Below are 15023 nucleotides of genomic sequence, written 5' to 3'. Positions count from 1 at the left end.
TTTCTTTCCAGTGTGTGTTTGCTGCTGTTGGAAAAGGCATATACGTATATAATCTTCAAATGAAGCGTGTGATTGCCTGCCAGAGAGCTGCTCATGACTCCTCTGTACTGCACATTGAGAAGCTTCCAAACAGGTACGAGTCATGGTATATTTTGTAAATGTAGTAAAGAAATGCAGAACTTGGAAGGGTGGTTAGAGGTAGTCTGCAAAGCTACATCTGATTTCTAGGGCAGGGACTTGATCTTTAGTTTGATCTGCTTTTATTAGATAGAGGTTGTTGATCTGATTTTTGAAAACGCATCATTGTAATTCGGTGTGAAAAAACTATAGTCCAGTATGCTTGATATTCAGGCTCAGAATAAAATATCTTGGCCAAATCCAAAATCAGACTTGATAAAGCACTTTTGTCTACATTGTGAAGATACAGCTTAATGGCATTTTACTTCTATAAAACAAAGGCTTATGGCGTATTCAGTAGATGTTTTTCACTAAGTAGTTTGGAACAGTTGAAATGTTTTAACAAAAACCAGTAACTTCCAGCCTTTGTCATTGCTGAATTTCTAGCTGAAACTTATTTTGACAGCCAAATTGGACATAATCTAATTGTTGTGTTGTTAGCTCCCTTTATATCTCATTCAATGGAGTAAAGTCTGTCAGAAGATAAAATTGGCCTTAATCTTGTAAATGCATGTGCTGTTCTAAATGTGTAATGAAAAGGAGGATCTTTCCTTTTGTTGTTTTTCTGTAAGAAAAAATATGTTTTTGCTTAATGAAAGTAAGCTTACATAAGCTTGCACAAGCTAGTTAGTGGAACTGTGTTTGCAGAGTCTAGATTTGTTATTTTTATTTTAAAGAGTGGTATTGAGCTTTTAAAATGGTATTGAAAATGTGTAAATTTTTCCACCTATTTTGCAAGTGCGTTATAGTTTGTCCTGTTATAAGTGCACCTTGTTTTGAATGGAACATCTGGATGGGATGTCCTGCTACATTTGAGAGTTCTAGCAAACTTGTGTAGAACCTGAGGCATTTCCTGTCTCTTAGACAAACATCACAAGGTGGCTTGGGCAGATAAGTATTCATGCTAGTGTTGTTTATGAACTGTTTTTACAGGCAGTTGATCTCCTGTTCAGAAGATGGCAGTGTGCGCATTTGGGAGCTTCGAGAAAAGCAGCAGCTGCCAGCTGAACCAGTTCCAACAGGTTTGCTAGTAGCAGGGGGATGAAAAGAGCATTTAGAAAGGATAACGGGAAACTCAGTATTCACCATATAGGAATAGAGAGGCTTACAGGCTTTGTAAGAAGAGATAATGTCTTGAGTTCAATCAACTGATAAGTTGTGGGAAGGAAATTGAAGACGACATGGGTGTACAAGCCCTCCAAGATCTGATATGGGAAGTTAGAAGGTCCAGCTGATGCAGTTCTGCGCCATAAAGCTTATTTAGAGTTTACAGTTGTATCAGCTGCTTTAACAAAAATTGTGACCATTCCTGACAAACCTTGATCCACTTTCCCTTGTACCGAATAGTGCTGGATCCTTTACCATGCAAGAGTAAATAGTTGCAGGACCTTGAAAAATAAGCTAAAGAGAACCCTGTAGATGAGCAGCTGGCACATAAAAAAAAGCATTTTCCACACCTCCTCCTTGAACCTGGAATGACATTGGGACTTGCTTCGAGGCTGTATCCAACCTCACTTACATACTGGCTCTGGGCATTGCAGTCCTCAGGGCTAGTTGCTAGTGTTTTAGGAAGTGTTTTTCCCCAAGCACAGACATTGCCCATGTAGTGATTGCTGCTCTTTGATCAGGCCAGTAGCTTTCCTGTGCACTGGTAGTTGCAGTCTTGAACAGGTGCTCTGAACAATATAATTACTGCTATAGACTGGGAACAGCAAGGAGCTGTTTCTCTTGCAGGGTTTTTTATTCAGACTGTGAGTAATTTTCTTGCTGTGTCTCTTCTACCTGGCTGTTGACCTGTCTGGTAATTTTTGCGAATATCCTTTTGCTGTCTGATTTAGAAACACTTTTTCAGGAATGTTGTATCTTCAGTATTGCTGGTAACAGCTGATCTACACAGTAAGCTTCTTATTGTGACAAGTGGTATTTGGTTTCACATGGGAAATGTTTAACTTCTATGATTGGAAACATTTGAAAGAAACATATGCAGTAGTGAGATAGGTGGACTTCTGTTGTTCTGCTCCATTTGTATTCTAAGAGATCCCTTGAGTAGTTGTTCATCTATCCAGTTACCTCCCTTGCACCAAGGCCGTGGTCCAGCATACTTCTTGTTTTGTGTGCTGATGGGGCTGAGGGAGAAGAGTCAGGAAGAAAGTCTGAAGTGCATTGTGTACAGAACCCAACTTTGTTTCTTCTGTCAGTATTATGACACAGTTCTGGCAGCTGTGGCACAGACGTGCATTTTCTTGCTATCTAAATGGGACATGTGAAGTACTATCTTTACATTCCGGTTTGGCTCATAGTTTTAAATGTGAAGGCGAAAGCCAGTGGGCAGTATAAAACCAGGTAATTCACTTCAGAAACTTGCTTGTTATCTGTATGGCTGCACTCTTAATGCCGGACACACAGGGGAGAGTGGTGCTTCATTTCTCTCTTTGCACAAGTACCAGTTTAGGAGGACGGAACAAAAGTAACTATCACTGTCCTGCATTTACCTTTGCTGTTCAATTAATTCATCTAGACAGTCCTTGTATTTCTTTCTAAATTCATATATTGTCTCATCCAAGTGAGTAATTCAACATGTTTGTTAAATTAAATCTAGTTAAGACAAAAAACAAAGTAGCTGTGTTTCCTTCCCACCTCAGGATGAAAGATGCAGATGTAGCAATGCTGCACAGTACGATGCTTCTGTCATTTTGCCATACAGACTGTCCTGCTTTTAGATTTTAAGTGACTACTGTATTCTCTCTTCAGCTAGAGGAAATAAATTGTATTTGTAATTTTTTTTTTTCCCCAGGGTTTTTCAGCATGTGGGGGTTTGGAAGGGCAAACAGGCAGGCAAACCAAGCTGCTAAGAAGGTACAGGAGAATACACCTATGTATTTCTTGGAGTTGGTTGGTGATTTGATTGGTCATTCATCAGCTGTGCAGGTAGGTCAGCTTCAGTAAGAACAAGAAAAAGTGAATTTCCCTTACTAATGTAATTTTGGCAGTGTTTCTTAAAAACAGCTGTAACTTTTGACTGTCTGGCTCACACATTGATTGTGTGACATATTTAGTGCAGTGTGAAAACAGTAATACATACTGACAGTTCTGATGAGAACTCTTAACACTCACTGATGCTTGAGTATTGTGTGTGCAAATATATACACACATGCTGCAGATAATCTGGTGGGGTTTTGGGTTTCTTTATAGACTGGAAACAATACAGCTGGAAGCTCTGCGTTTGTTCCAGATTTCATTGTAAGTTCGCAGTGTAAACAAGGGCTGACATAAACTAAACCCATTCAGGAATTTCTTGGTTCACAGCACAAAGGGCTTTAATGAGATCTTTTAATTTTAGATCAAGTACCATTCTGTGCTTCTGTCTGCCTAATAGGGTATGCTTTTGTTTTAAATGGCATCTTCTGTCCACACCTTTTTCTGTTTGACAAACCTATTGGAGTAACAAATGACTTTCTTACAGTGGGCTTTATATACATTCTTAGCAGGCATAGGGGGAGCGACAGGTAGAAAGGAGTGGTGTGGTTCTGCAGTAGTTTTTCTTGCAAGTTTTCATGAGACTGATTGGATTTCAGAATTGCTACTGCCAAAAGCTGAAATCTTTTCGCTAATAACTAAGGTGAACATTTCTGCCTCAGGGATTTCTGCAAGGCTTTCTGCTGCCCTTTACCGTCTTTCTTTCTGAAAAAACTGTTGAAAGAGGCCCTGTTACCAGTATGGGAAGTTGCTATGTGAGAAAGAGGATGTAGTGTGTAATTCAGCGAGGGGCACAGCAAAGAAGGCAAGAGGCATATGTTGGGTCTTTGCTGGGATGCTGCAGAGCCAAGGAGTAACTGAGATGATGGTGGTTGTCATTTCCTGAAATGTTCTACTTATGGAAAATTCAGTTTTTAACCTCTGGGCAAGACTGGAGCATTTGAGGCTGGGAATGTTGAGTAGTGATGAAATGTGATGGTCAAAGATGTGGGCTTGGCCAGAGTGTTTTTAGTGGAACTGCATAGCTAGCAGGTGGCTGTTCCCAGAGCGGGTAGGCTGTAGCACAGTCCTTGGCCCGAGTGTGCTTCCCCTGGGCAGATACCACGAACAAGCTGAAGAGTCAGGACACAGCGAGTGTGTCAGTGGCATCATGTGACCTGATTCCATTGGCTGTTGTGTTGAACTGCAATTAGTGGCTAATTCTAGGCAGCCTTGGGGAGGTCTTCAAAGGCAGGGATGACTACATGACTTGTCAGCTTCATTGTTTTCGCAAAATCCCTCCATTGCTGCTGCATTTTTCTCCTGTGTTGCAGTTCTTGCTGGTTTGGTTTCCTCTGTGTGACTAGGCACATGCTGATGTCTCTAACAGTTGTTTGACTCTTTGATCCTTCCAGGCTTGGTGATGGTAGCCTGTGGTGTTCTGTGGGAAGGGGACAGTGTACCCAAGTGAACAGAATAGTGGCTTCTGTTCCTAAGGAAACCAGGAGATCAGAGCTTATGCAAGTCACTCACTTTTTTACTGCTGACTTGGAACAAGTTTCTTCAATATTCTGTGTATTAGCTTCGCTATCTGTCAGGCTTCACTGCTTTTCCTAAACTGAGATCTTTCAGTGTGAAGTGCTATTTAAGAGTTGTCTTCATGTAGGGATTTTATGGCATCTCAAACACATAAAAAGTATACACAGGAATGCAAAATTACAATGTTCAAGCAGTCCAGCTGCACAATGAACATTTAAACAAGCTGACAAACTCACATGAGCATCATAGTAGTAGTAATTGTTTCATTGCAGATGTTCCTGTACTTTGGTGAACTGGGACTAGCTACGTGCTCTGCTGACCATCTCATTATTTTGTGGAAGGATGGTGAACGAGAATCTAGGCTCCGCAGTTTAACACTATTTCAAAAACTGGCGCAAAATGGTGATCTGCAGCTCAGATTTTAAATTGCTCAAATACAGACTACATATGTATAAACTGGATGTGTGTTAAATGTGAGTATGAAGTCTGAGCTACTGGGAATGTGACTACCAGTAAGGTTTACACTTAATGTTATGTATTGTTAGTTGCTACTGCTCTTCTCAAAGGAGATTTTTGCATGTTGAAACTCTACTTTGCTTATTCTGTCATCAGAAATGGTGTTAACACTTCCTGGAAGTGTGCAAGGCCAGGCTGGATGTGGCTTTTGAGTGAGCTGGTCTAGTGGAATGCGTCCCTGCCCATGGCAGGAAGGTTGGAATGAGATGATCTTTAAGGTCGCTTCCAACCCAAAACATTCTGTGATTTTGTGATAATGATGACTCACTAAATAGTTTCTAATATTATTCCTAATGTTTTAAAATATCATGGGTGGATGTCAAAATTAAGACTGGTGAAAATTCTTTGATGGATCATAACTAAAGCAACTGGGGGCATTCCACAGTGTTATGTGCAGAAAACAAATCTGGGGCTTCCTGCTTTATGTGACTTTATTTCTCAAACTTCAGTCACTGATGGCTCAGATTTATTTATATACATACATACGCCACCCCCCCCCTCCCCCAACCTCATGTTCCTACATGAGGCAGAAACAGTTCTCAAAATTTTTGCCTTTGAAGTTACTATCCTGCACCAAGGGTAAAAGCAAGAAAGAAAAATAGGCAATACCAGTTTATCAGGTTTAATTTTTGGCAAAGCAAGGTATATAGATACTCCATGCTTGCAGTAGTTGCAGTTTTACTGTGGGTAAACATACACTACTGGGGTTTATACGGCAACTGTACCATGTCTAGCATGATGTGTGGTTGGTCTGGCTTAGTTTTTCCATAGTGCATTCATCAAATTAATTTGTGTCTAATAAAAACCACTGGCCTTACCGTGGATTTTCAGGTTGAAAATATTTTCTTAAGCAGTAGCAGTTGATATGTTCAATACTAGCAAAACGCTTTTGCCAGATGAATACTAAATTCCCAACTGAAGCCTGACTGCAGAGAAATCTGCACCACGTTTGTAAGGCTAAATAGTATTTTAGAGCTTAAATAAAAAGTGTCAGTACACAATGCTTTTTTTCAAGTCTGAGATAGCAGCAGTAATCTGCAAGTTGCCCAGACTAAAACAAAAACTCCAAACCAGAGCAACAAAAACCCCAAAAGAAAAAAAGAAAAGGTAATGTTAAGCCCAGAACTGATACAAAGTAAGTGGGACGGAGGAAAAGATAATGAGCGGTAAGTTACCATTTGAACAAAGGAGAGCGAGGGAAGGGGGAAGTTTGGGAACTTAGTGGTTGTAAAGCCATACAGAAGAGGATGCTGCTGTCCTCAGGTCTGCTGAGAAGATCCAGCACTTAGAAGTAAGCCTATGCAGCTTTTCAGTGCCGTCTCTTCCCTATGAATCAATGAGAACTGTTTTCAGTACAGGAAGAGCACAGGGCTATAATTCCAGACATAAGATCCAGTGGCTGCAGTAAGTGCAATTAAAACAAAGGGCTAAGCAGATCCTGACAAGAGCAGAAGCAAAAGGAGGAAGCTCTAGCTTCCTTAGAAGAAACTAAGGAGCCTTTTAGACTTGTTTGCCCTAGCGCCCTGTGGGCACTTGCCTTCCCCTTACCACCCAGAAGCCAAGCTTTCCCTCCTGAGTTTGACCATAATCTTCCCTTGAAGGCAGGGCAGAGGGGCAGTAAATTTTGAGTTAATTTTTTTCCCTACTCTAGTCAACTTGTGCAACTAATCTTATTTGAGCGTAGAGCTCAAAATGACTTATTTCAAAAACACAAAACAGATGGATAAATTGTTAAATTACCCCCTCAATTCAGGGAGGTTAAGTCAGCATTAAATATTAAGCTGGAGGTTCTTTGCTCAGAGTGGCTATTCTGTAGACCAGCATAGCAAAGGCATTTGGATTACAGCTGATGACAACATGCCTGTGGGTATATGGTATTAAACTTGGGGGAGGAAGGCATGTTAAGCCTTTCTGCCTGTCAGTCTGCATTGTTTTAGCTTGTCTTCATCAGCAAGTGTTGCCTTTTCTGGCTACCCCAGTAAAAACTGGGGAGATCAGTTTCTCATTGGGTCTTTTTTTCCTTGTTTCTACTGAGAAGTATCTGTTTAGTTTTATATGAAGTGTGTGGTTTACACATTGTTACTAAAACTTTACAGTGAAAATTTAGAACACTTGGGTTTTTTTTGAGAGGCTACTGCTATTATCCGCTATAACTAGAGAAAATGAACATCATCTTTTATCATTTCCTCTTCCTATGCCATGAGAACAACTTTCATTTTTACATGACTGCTTTTAAGTGAATACCTGGTGGAGAAACAGCCCTGTTTAACTGAACAGTTCTATTCACAAAAGTCATTGTGCATTTTACAGGGATGTAATTCAGCCTTAAGTAGTCCTACATGCATATATAAATATTTATATCTGTCAAAAGTGCTGGTGTTCTTAGATGCACTCCATTGGTAATAGATCTCCCAAGGGTCTCTTCCTTTAAAGATGGTTGAGTTGTAAGTATTAAATTGAGTTCTTTGTTTTTCAAATGAACTTTTAGCATAATGGTGAACACAATAAGGCTATACTAGCCCACTCCTGTAAATAAGTTTGTCACTTGCTGTTGGGAATTGCAGTGATCAGAATTAGTGTCACCAGATTAGAAATTTTACTTCCACCTTGTGTCCTTTTCAGGTTCTTTTTCCACCTCACCTTAATGCAGAATTCCATACATTCACATCTTGATATCTTTATCAGACCTACCCTAATACTAGTACAGCTCCAAGGCAGCTAGTTTACATACATGTACGCTGACAATAGCGTGAAAGAAGTAGCTATTAGTCAACTGGACAGGTTGTAACAACAACTAGGAGATCTGATACAACTGGCAGATGATTAATCTATGCTGATGTCTTTTGCTCTTAGGGAGGATGTATTGCCACATAAATTACTTTTTTGCTTAGTCTCTGACTGTGGGAAGAAACACAGGATCTTGCAGCAAACGTACTGAATCCACATTAACACCTTAACTTGTGAACCAGAACTGAGGCTGAACTTTATTTCTTAAGATTCCTTCCACCGTTCACATTTTCTTCCTTGTGACAGAAGTGTGACAAAAATAATGAATTGAAATGCTTTACATGGATGTGGTCTTATAGTGTTTCTGTATTTAACGAATTAAACTAAGATGACGGAGCTTTATATCTTGTGAAATTCTTTTCTCTAATGCAAGCTGCCATGATTATTCAGTCATCAGAATAGTTAAGGTACAACCACTGACAGCACTAGTTCTAAATAAAGTAATGGTAAAAGCAAACAGTTTACAGTATAAGGAAAGAGGTTCAACTTATCTGAATAAAAATTCATTGAAGAATGTTGCAATGGGTAATAATAATGAATATACTTCACCAGAAACACCATTATTCAAATATACACAATGCAGCATTTTAATACACAACAACCTGCCTTAGCTATGACAAAAGTAAAGTTCTGTTACAATTCTAACAAAAATATAGCTTATATACATTTCTCTGCACATACATTTTATGAATGTTACCTTTTGTTTCAGAACTTAGTACAAAACATACAAAAAAGGTTGGCACATTATGTAAGCTACCTGCAGTAAACAACAATTGTTGTCACTTTTCTTCCACAGCAATCTAAACTCTGGTTTCCTTTTTTCCCCTTTACTGGTTCAGTTCTTGATACAGCATAGGGGAGGCAAAGAGTGTGTCTTAAGACCTTTCTTTTTAATGAGTAGTGGACTGCTGCTTCAACTGCAGCCACAGCTTTGATGCTCTCGCCTGCAGCCTGGAGTGCACAGTGTTTAAAATTAGCAGTTCTGCTAGTATTTATTAACTGAATAGTCTGAGAATAGTCTAAAATTTGAACTCATGTTCATGTTTTGCACGTGATTAAAATGAGATGTACAAAAATATGCATTTGTGCTTTGGAAGCTTTAGCATAAGTTTCCTGTCTTAAAACTAATGAAAAACTATGTTTGATTTCTAACTTATTTACATCTCTTGAAATACTTTTTACATCACAAAACAAACCAGCATTTTATTAGGAGGGAAAAAGCAGTACAAATAATAATGCTGTTACAAATTATAACCTGGAAACTTTTTTTTAAAAAGTATCAGGTTCATCCTAGAATTAAGTAGCACAATATATGGACTTACCATAAAATTTAGATCGGTTTAATAAAATTGATGACCATGTGTACAAACACCACTTTATAAAAAAGGATATTGATAAGTGCCACAATGTTTTTTGTGTAAAATTTGATGAAACATTGCATGGTAACATCTCTGAGATGGCAAAGAGACATGGGGATGGCACCAATTACACAGAACATGCTTGGTTTTCTCCCTTACATGACCAAATTTAAGGGAATTTGACTCCTACCAAGATTTTACACTAAAACCAGAGAGAACAGGTGGTGTTCTGAGAGAGACTCTCTGTGATAAGAAGGTAATTTTAAATGGTACAGGGTTTGTTTTTTACTGTGTCCAATTTATCAAGATTTACTTGTTCTAACTGTGCATGTTTGCTTTAGAACTATGTTTCAGAGAGCTGAAGAATGTCGATAGAATTGGAGCAAATTTATGCTAGATCAGAGAAAGGTTTTATGCTTACTTGTCAGTCTATTTTTACTCTACTGATAACTAGATTACCCCCTCTGTCTGAGAAACAGTTATATGAAGTGTTAGTGAGTACAGTTGTATCACTTGCAAGATTTGACAAATGCATACTGAGTATTAGAAATTAGTTTCAGAAGTACATTTTCTGTCACAAAATGTTATTTCCAAAGAGCACTTATTCATCTGTGGGTTATGTAGCCTTTTTGAAAACACTTTTCTGTAGGATTCAGAGAAGCTTAAAAGTGATAAATATTTCCTTCTTGCCACGCAGTCTTAATTTCACTGGAAAGGAAACACCATCCCTCTTGTAGCCAAGTCAGTAAGTGATTCACAGTGGAACTGGTAGATCAAGAGGTCTGTTTTTCTTGCTTTAGTATGTCAGTTGTTGTTTTCTGATGGGAGCCTGAGACTCTTGCACTTTAACTCATCCAGTGTTTTCCAGTGTTTGTAGTTATTAGCCAAATGTTGCATCAGAACAGGCAGATGTGCAAATGCTGAAATGACCAGGAGAAACAGTTGTGCTATGTATACAGAACAGGCAGAACAACAGCCCAACCTCATCTGAAACTGGTATTCTCACACCCTCTTTTGTTCCTTCAGCTGTAAGCTAATACTGAAAGGGGAAAGATTTTTTTTTTCGGTCTGTTTCTCTTTCAAGCAAATCCTTTTCTCAATGTACAATGATTTTATTAAATTATGCAGACATGCAACCACTCTGGTCTCAGTTTCTGTTGGTCAGAAGAAATACATTGATAAAGCAAAAAAAAGACCTAGATGAAAAAAAGCTTAGTTTTAAGCTATTACTCCTTCCTTCTTTACGTAGATTGTCTGGTAAGTCTTCAGCTTTCATAAAGCATGTGCAGTGAAATGGACTTAAGCACCATCCTTGTTTAGATCCCGTGCTGTACTGCTTATATATGGGTGCTGACCCTGGAAAAATGGACTCAGGGCCAGCTTGAGATTATTTATCTTAGCCTGTAGAAATCTCTGCCACAGAACAAGGAACCAAAATGCAGAAGTACTTACCATCCCATGCATCAAACATGTCTGTTATAAAATAATCAATGAAGGAAATTTGAGACTTGGGGATGCTGCAGGTGTTTCTGTCAAATACTGGCATGACAACAGGCAGACCCTGTCTCTTCTCTTCATCAGTCTAAGAAAACAAAACTCTAGTTAGCTCCTAGACCTTTGCTGGCTTTCATGCTGGGGTAGTGGAGGCCAGGGGATTAGACGAATTGCATTAGAGATTTGAGACAAACCTTAGAACCCCTGAGGTGAACAGCCTTAGTTTCACATGCTCTATTTGGTCTGGAACAGGCACTGAAATCAACATCTCTTCCCTTTCACAAGCAACCTATTACTATAGTGCTGTGATTGCTCTTAGCTCTGGTGAGGCAGACGCTCTAAGCTGGTGACTAGGGCACACCAGCTGAAAATGGAAAATGGGGTTGCAGAGTCCTTTAGCAGAGGACACATTTGATCTCTCCTTTTTTGCACATCTCTAGTGGCTATTTCAAACCATTTCTCTTTTAAGTAAGAGGGATGTTGCTGTCACTACGTTCTCTGCTTGTATTGGGTTGTAAGATGAATAGTAAATGCGTGCCCTTTTACTCTGTGTCCACAACTAGAAGAGGGCTGATTATGTTGCACTGAGTATGGGGGAGGAGCCAATCACCTCAACAGTCTTAGAATTTGATTACCAAACACCATTTTAAGTAGTATAGGTGGCACCTAATGCTGGGCAGCAGGGTAGTTCCCAAAATTACCAGATGAGGTGAATGATGGGCAGAACAGTTCTCAGCACCTCACATTGCTGCAAGCAGGCCAGTGCCTGAGATTGGCAATTTAAAGCTGGCTTACGATACCTTGACTGCTAGAGAGATATGGCCTAAGTGATCCCTGATCTTACCTCGGAAGTGATCAAATGTATTCACTATGATTTAAATGAAGTTCAGACATATCTCAGGCACTAAATACAATTTTCTTTCAGTAGTAACTGTCACATGTATGATCTGAATTTGGGTGGTAGGCATGCTCCCTTTTCTGTCTCTCTGGTCATAACTGCTGATTTCTGCACCATTAGTGGCACATAAAAGCTAATAATTTATCAATTCTTCAAAGATCTAGGAGAGTGTTTCGCTTGCAGGAAGCTGGTGTGTTTGTGTTAGAAAAACTGAGTATTAAGAAAGGAAGCTGAGCTTCCAGTTCTGTCCAGAGAGATGCCATGTGATAAATATTTACACTGCCCACATGCCTGCAGTACTGGCATGTCATGTGGTCTGCCTGTCATGGCAATAGTTTAGGTGCCATCTTATAAGAGAAAGCGCCAGCCTGATGATTCAGTTGAGGGTTTCATCAGCCATGGATCTTCATGCTGTCTTCAGGGAAGGTATTGGGACTAGAAGCTAGAATAGTGACAGTCTTGAATTTCAGCCAATTAAATTGACTAAGGCTAATCAAATAATTTTGTTTTTGCCAGATGGAAAAAGTTGAAAGTGATAAAACTTCCTTTCCACCATTCTGTACTGCTCACTTCCTGTAAGCAAACTAGCTTAACTTCGACTGGAGTGAATTCTTCTGCATGGAATTCAGGAGCCAGTTCTGACTGGAGACAAAAAGCGTATGCCTAGATTCCGTGGTGATACTGGGCAGACCCCCCGTGGAACAGTAGACGATCTGATATGCACTTTCCTACCTAAGATAATAGTTAAATTATAAAAATGTACGTACCTGTGCAAAATACTCCTCTGAAATTCTCCCTGCCCATTCAATACATAGCTCTAGAGGGCGACATGGATTTGCTACATCTGCACATTTAATCATCATGCGCTTGATAAGTGTCTGGTTATCTGGAAAATTCTTGATATTGGCTGTACATTCACAGTCACTGCCTTCATTCTGTAAAAGAGAGTTGGTTTACAGGGGCCAGTAGCCAGCATCTCTGCTAGCAGGAGTGAGGGCATGATTATCAGCTGTATCACACTTAGGCAGTAAGCAGGCATACAGCCTGACACCTTCTAATTTCATGCAGAGCACCAGGAATTTGGAGAAGAAAGTCATGTCTGAGAACTGCAGCCTTGCCAAGTAAATAATAATAACCCCATTACATAAGACATGTGGAGATTCTCAGACTGAATACCGAAGTTTGTGAAATAAAGAAGTCACAGGCTCTTTTATCAGGTAGCGTTACCCTTCTGTGCATCCCAGCCTTGCCCTCTTGGCACAGGAGCAGGATAGGGGATGCATCCCCCAACTGCAAGCCGATAAACCATCCTCACTGCCAAGTGTTTAAATTTGGGGGTGATGATGGTAGAGGGCTGCTTCATTTAGGGGTTTCTAGAGTTTGGTTTTCGTTCCTAGATGAAAATACTGAGGCAGGCACGAGGAGAGTGAACTGACTTGCACAACTGACTCTTTCTTTTACAGGCAGGAAAGCAGGTCTGTGACATTCAGTTCCAGTACATTTGCAGATAAAACTGTCTTTGTGCCAAATTTTGAACCCTCAGCCTGGAATACTTTTTGGTCTTAGTTACCAGCTAGGATGAAGTCTCAGATAACCTATGAGATTAACAGTAGGCGCAGGACTGGCAGACTGCCTGCAGAAAGTCTCTACTTGCTAGGCAGTAAAATACTGAATCACATATATACTGCTCTGGAGAGTGGATGGAGGGGACGGAGTAGTTACTGCAGGTCTGCTGTGGCATCATCTTTTGGGTCTTGAACAGTTTTGAAGGGCACAGGTATATTGTGTTCCTTATTGAGTAATAGCCTCCACCTAAGCTCACCATAGCATTAATACTATTCTCAAAATAATATATTTGTGTAATTATGGCCTCCCTTCCTGCTAAATTCAACTTGAGTCAAAACCTGAACATAAATACTTTTTACCACCACAGCTAAATTAATGTCTTTGTGGTTTATGGGAAGATATTTTGCAGTGACTCTTGCCAGTTCAGGCATTAATCTCCTAACTTTATGTTAGCTGTTAATTTTTTTTCAGCATGGGTAGCCCAGTAAAGAGCTGCCAGATTAACGCTGCTCCTTAAACTGCTGCTCAAGATCAAAAATAGGAAAAGCCACGATTAACAATAAGGAACCGAACAATCCAGTACTCAGGAAAAAACAGTCTGTAATACAACTGGTTCTGTGCTCCAACTCTTGTACATTTTACAATAGCCTCTGCTATAAACCAGTAAGATAAAGGAAAGTGTATCAAGGAAAACATTTTCTATAGGTTAGCAAAGCTGATTGCAGTAGAATGTATGGAAAGCATTTAAAGTCTCTTTAGGAAGTTCTAGAACAAATGCATTCATGAAATAAAAGGGAGATCCCCAGAAATGCGTTCAGAGCTTGGAAACACTGTGGCTTCAGTGAGGTTTGTGAATCTAAATCCTAAGGCCAATGGAGGCATGCCACAAAACTGAAGAAATTTTAAAAGGGTGGAGATGAAGGAAGCATTTCAGAAAAATGCTTAAGCTGTCAGAGGCAGCAGTGAAGCACTGTGAGAAGCCACATTTCCCAGTGACACCTCAGAGGGCTTTTTTAGAAATTGGTGGAGCAAGCGGCTCTCTGGCCCACCTGCAAGTACAGAGAAAACTGAAACTGGGTAATGCCATGCCACCCACTGATGTGGGCCTTCCTTTCCTCCAGACTTTGATCTAAAGCGGGATCCCCACTGTCCTTGCTTAGCTCATGCCAGGAGGGCAAACCCATGAAGCACAGTGCCAGGCGATGTGCAGGGAGCACAGTGCAGAAACAGTGATAGGGGTCCTCAGCGGTGCCCAAACCATCTCCCCCTGTGCTGAGGGACTTCTGACACTGAAAGCGACCAGGATAATTTGGACCCAGTGCCACATCCAGTGAGCCCTCCAGAGCTTGGAAGTGCTGGGGAGTGCAGTGCAAAGCATCTGCACAGCCGGCAAAGTTCAGCAGCATCTGTGATTTCCAGCTCAAACTGTTGGGAGAACAGAGTTCAGTGGTCCCTAGAAGCAGACCAGTTCAATCAACATAGTGCTGTCCTTGAAATGGTAAACCCCACCGGTCTGACTGGTTTCTGCACCCAGAATATATATATTTTTATATATATAAATATATATATTTATACATATAAAGCGCCTATCACCATATTGATTCTTTGGCACCCATGACAGTCTGCAGTGGAAAGAGCCCAGTTATGGGGAACTGGCAGAAGCTGCTTTTATTCATTGTTAATATCACTGACCTTCAATTTGGTCTGATTTTTTTCCCCAATGTTTCTAGCAA

The 15023-nt window shown here is 40.2% G+C and overlaps 2 protein-coding genes across 6 annotated transcripts in view; one reads left to right on the top strand and one right to left on the bottom strand.

The window, feature by feature from the left end:
- Positions 1 to 15023, top strand: part of WDR41 (WD repeat domain 41) — a 45082-nt gene that overhangs the window by 18278 nt on the left and 11781 nt on the right. The window contains exons 10-15 of one of the 5 annotated variants that reach the window (XM_037372607.1): positions 12 to 133; positions 1111 to 1199; positions 2972 to 3105; positions 3370 to 3417; positions 4944 to 5144; positions 8041 to 8316. In XM_037372607.1, the coding sequence (XP_037228504.1) occupies positions 12 to 133; positions 1111 to 1199; positions 2972 to 3105; positions 3370 to 3417; positions 4944 to 5096 (546 nt within the window). In that variant the 3' untranslated portion in view covers positions 5097 to 5144; positions 8041 to 8316. Of the gene's footprint in view, positions 1 to 11; positions 134 to 1110; positions 1200 to 2971; positions 3106 to 3369; positions 3418 to 4943; positions 8317 to 15023 lie in introns of those variants that run through there. The other 4 variants (XM_037372606.1, XM_037372610.1, XM_037372608.1 and 1 more) reach the window with 4 other exon arrangements.
- The window catches only part of PDE8B (phosphodiesterase 8B), an 80313-nt gene continuing 72602 nt past the window's right edge, over positions 7313 to 15023 (bottom strand). Inside the window, exons 20-22 of the mRNA XM_037372611.1 lie at positions 12492 to 12659; positions 10785 to 10914; positions 7313 to 10252 (exon numbers count right to left, since the gene is read on the bottom strand). Of these exons, the coding sequence (XP_037228508.1) occupies positions 10137 to 10252; positions 10785 to 10914; positions 12492 to 12659 (414 nt within the window). The 3' untranslated portion in view covers positions 7313 to 10136. The remainder of the gene's footprint in view (positions 10253 to 10784; positions 10915 to 12491; positions 12660 to 15023) is intronic.

The sequence above is a fragment of the Falco rusticolus genome, chromosome Z (genome assembly GCF_015220075.1).
Source record: "Falco rusticolus isolate bFalRus1 chromosome Z, bFalRus1.pri, whole genome shotgun sequence".
NCBI lineage: Eukaryota > Metazoa > Chordata > Aves > Falconiformes > Falconidae > Falco > Falco rusticolus.
Note: the sequence above shows the minus strand (reverse complement) of the source record. Positions and strands in the feature narration are given on the sequence as shown.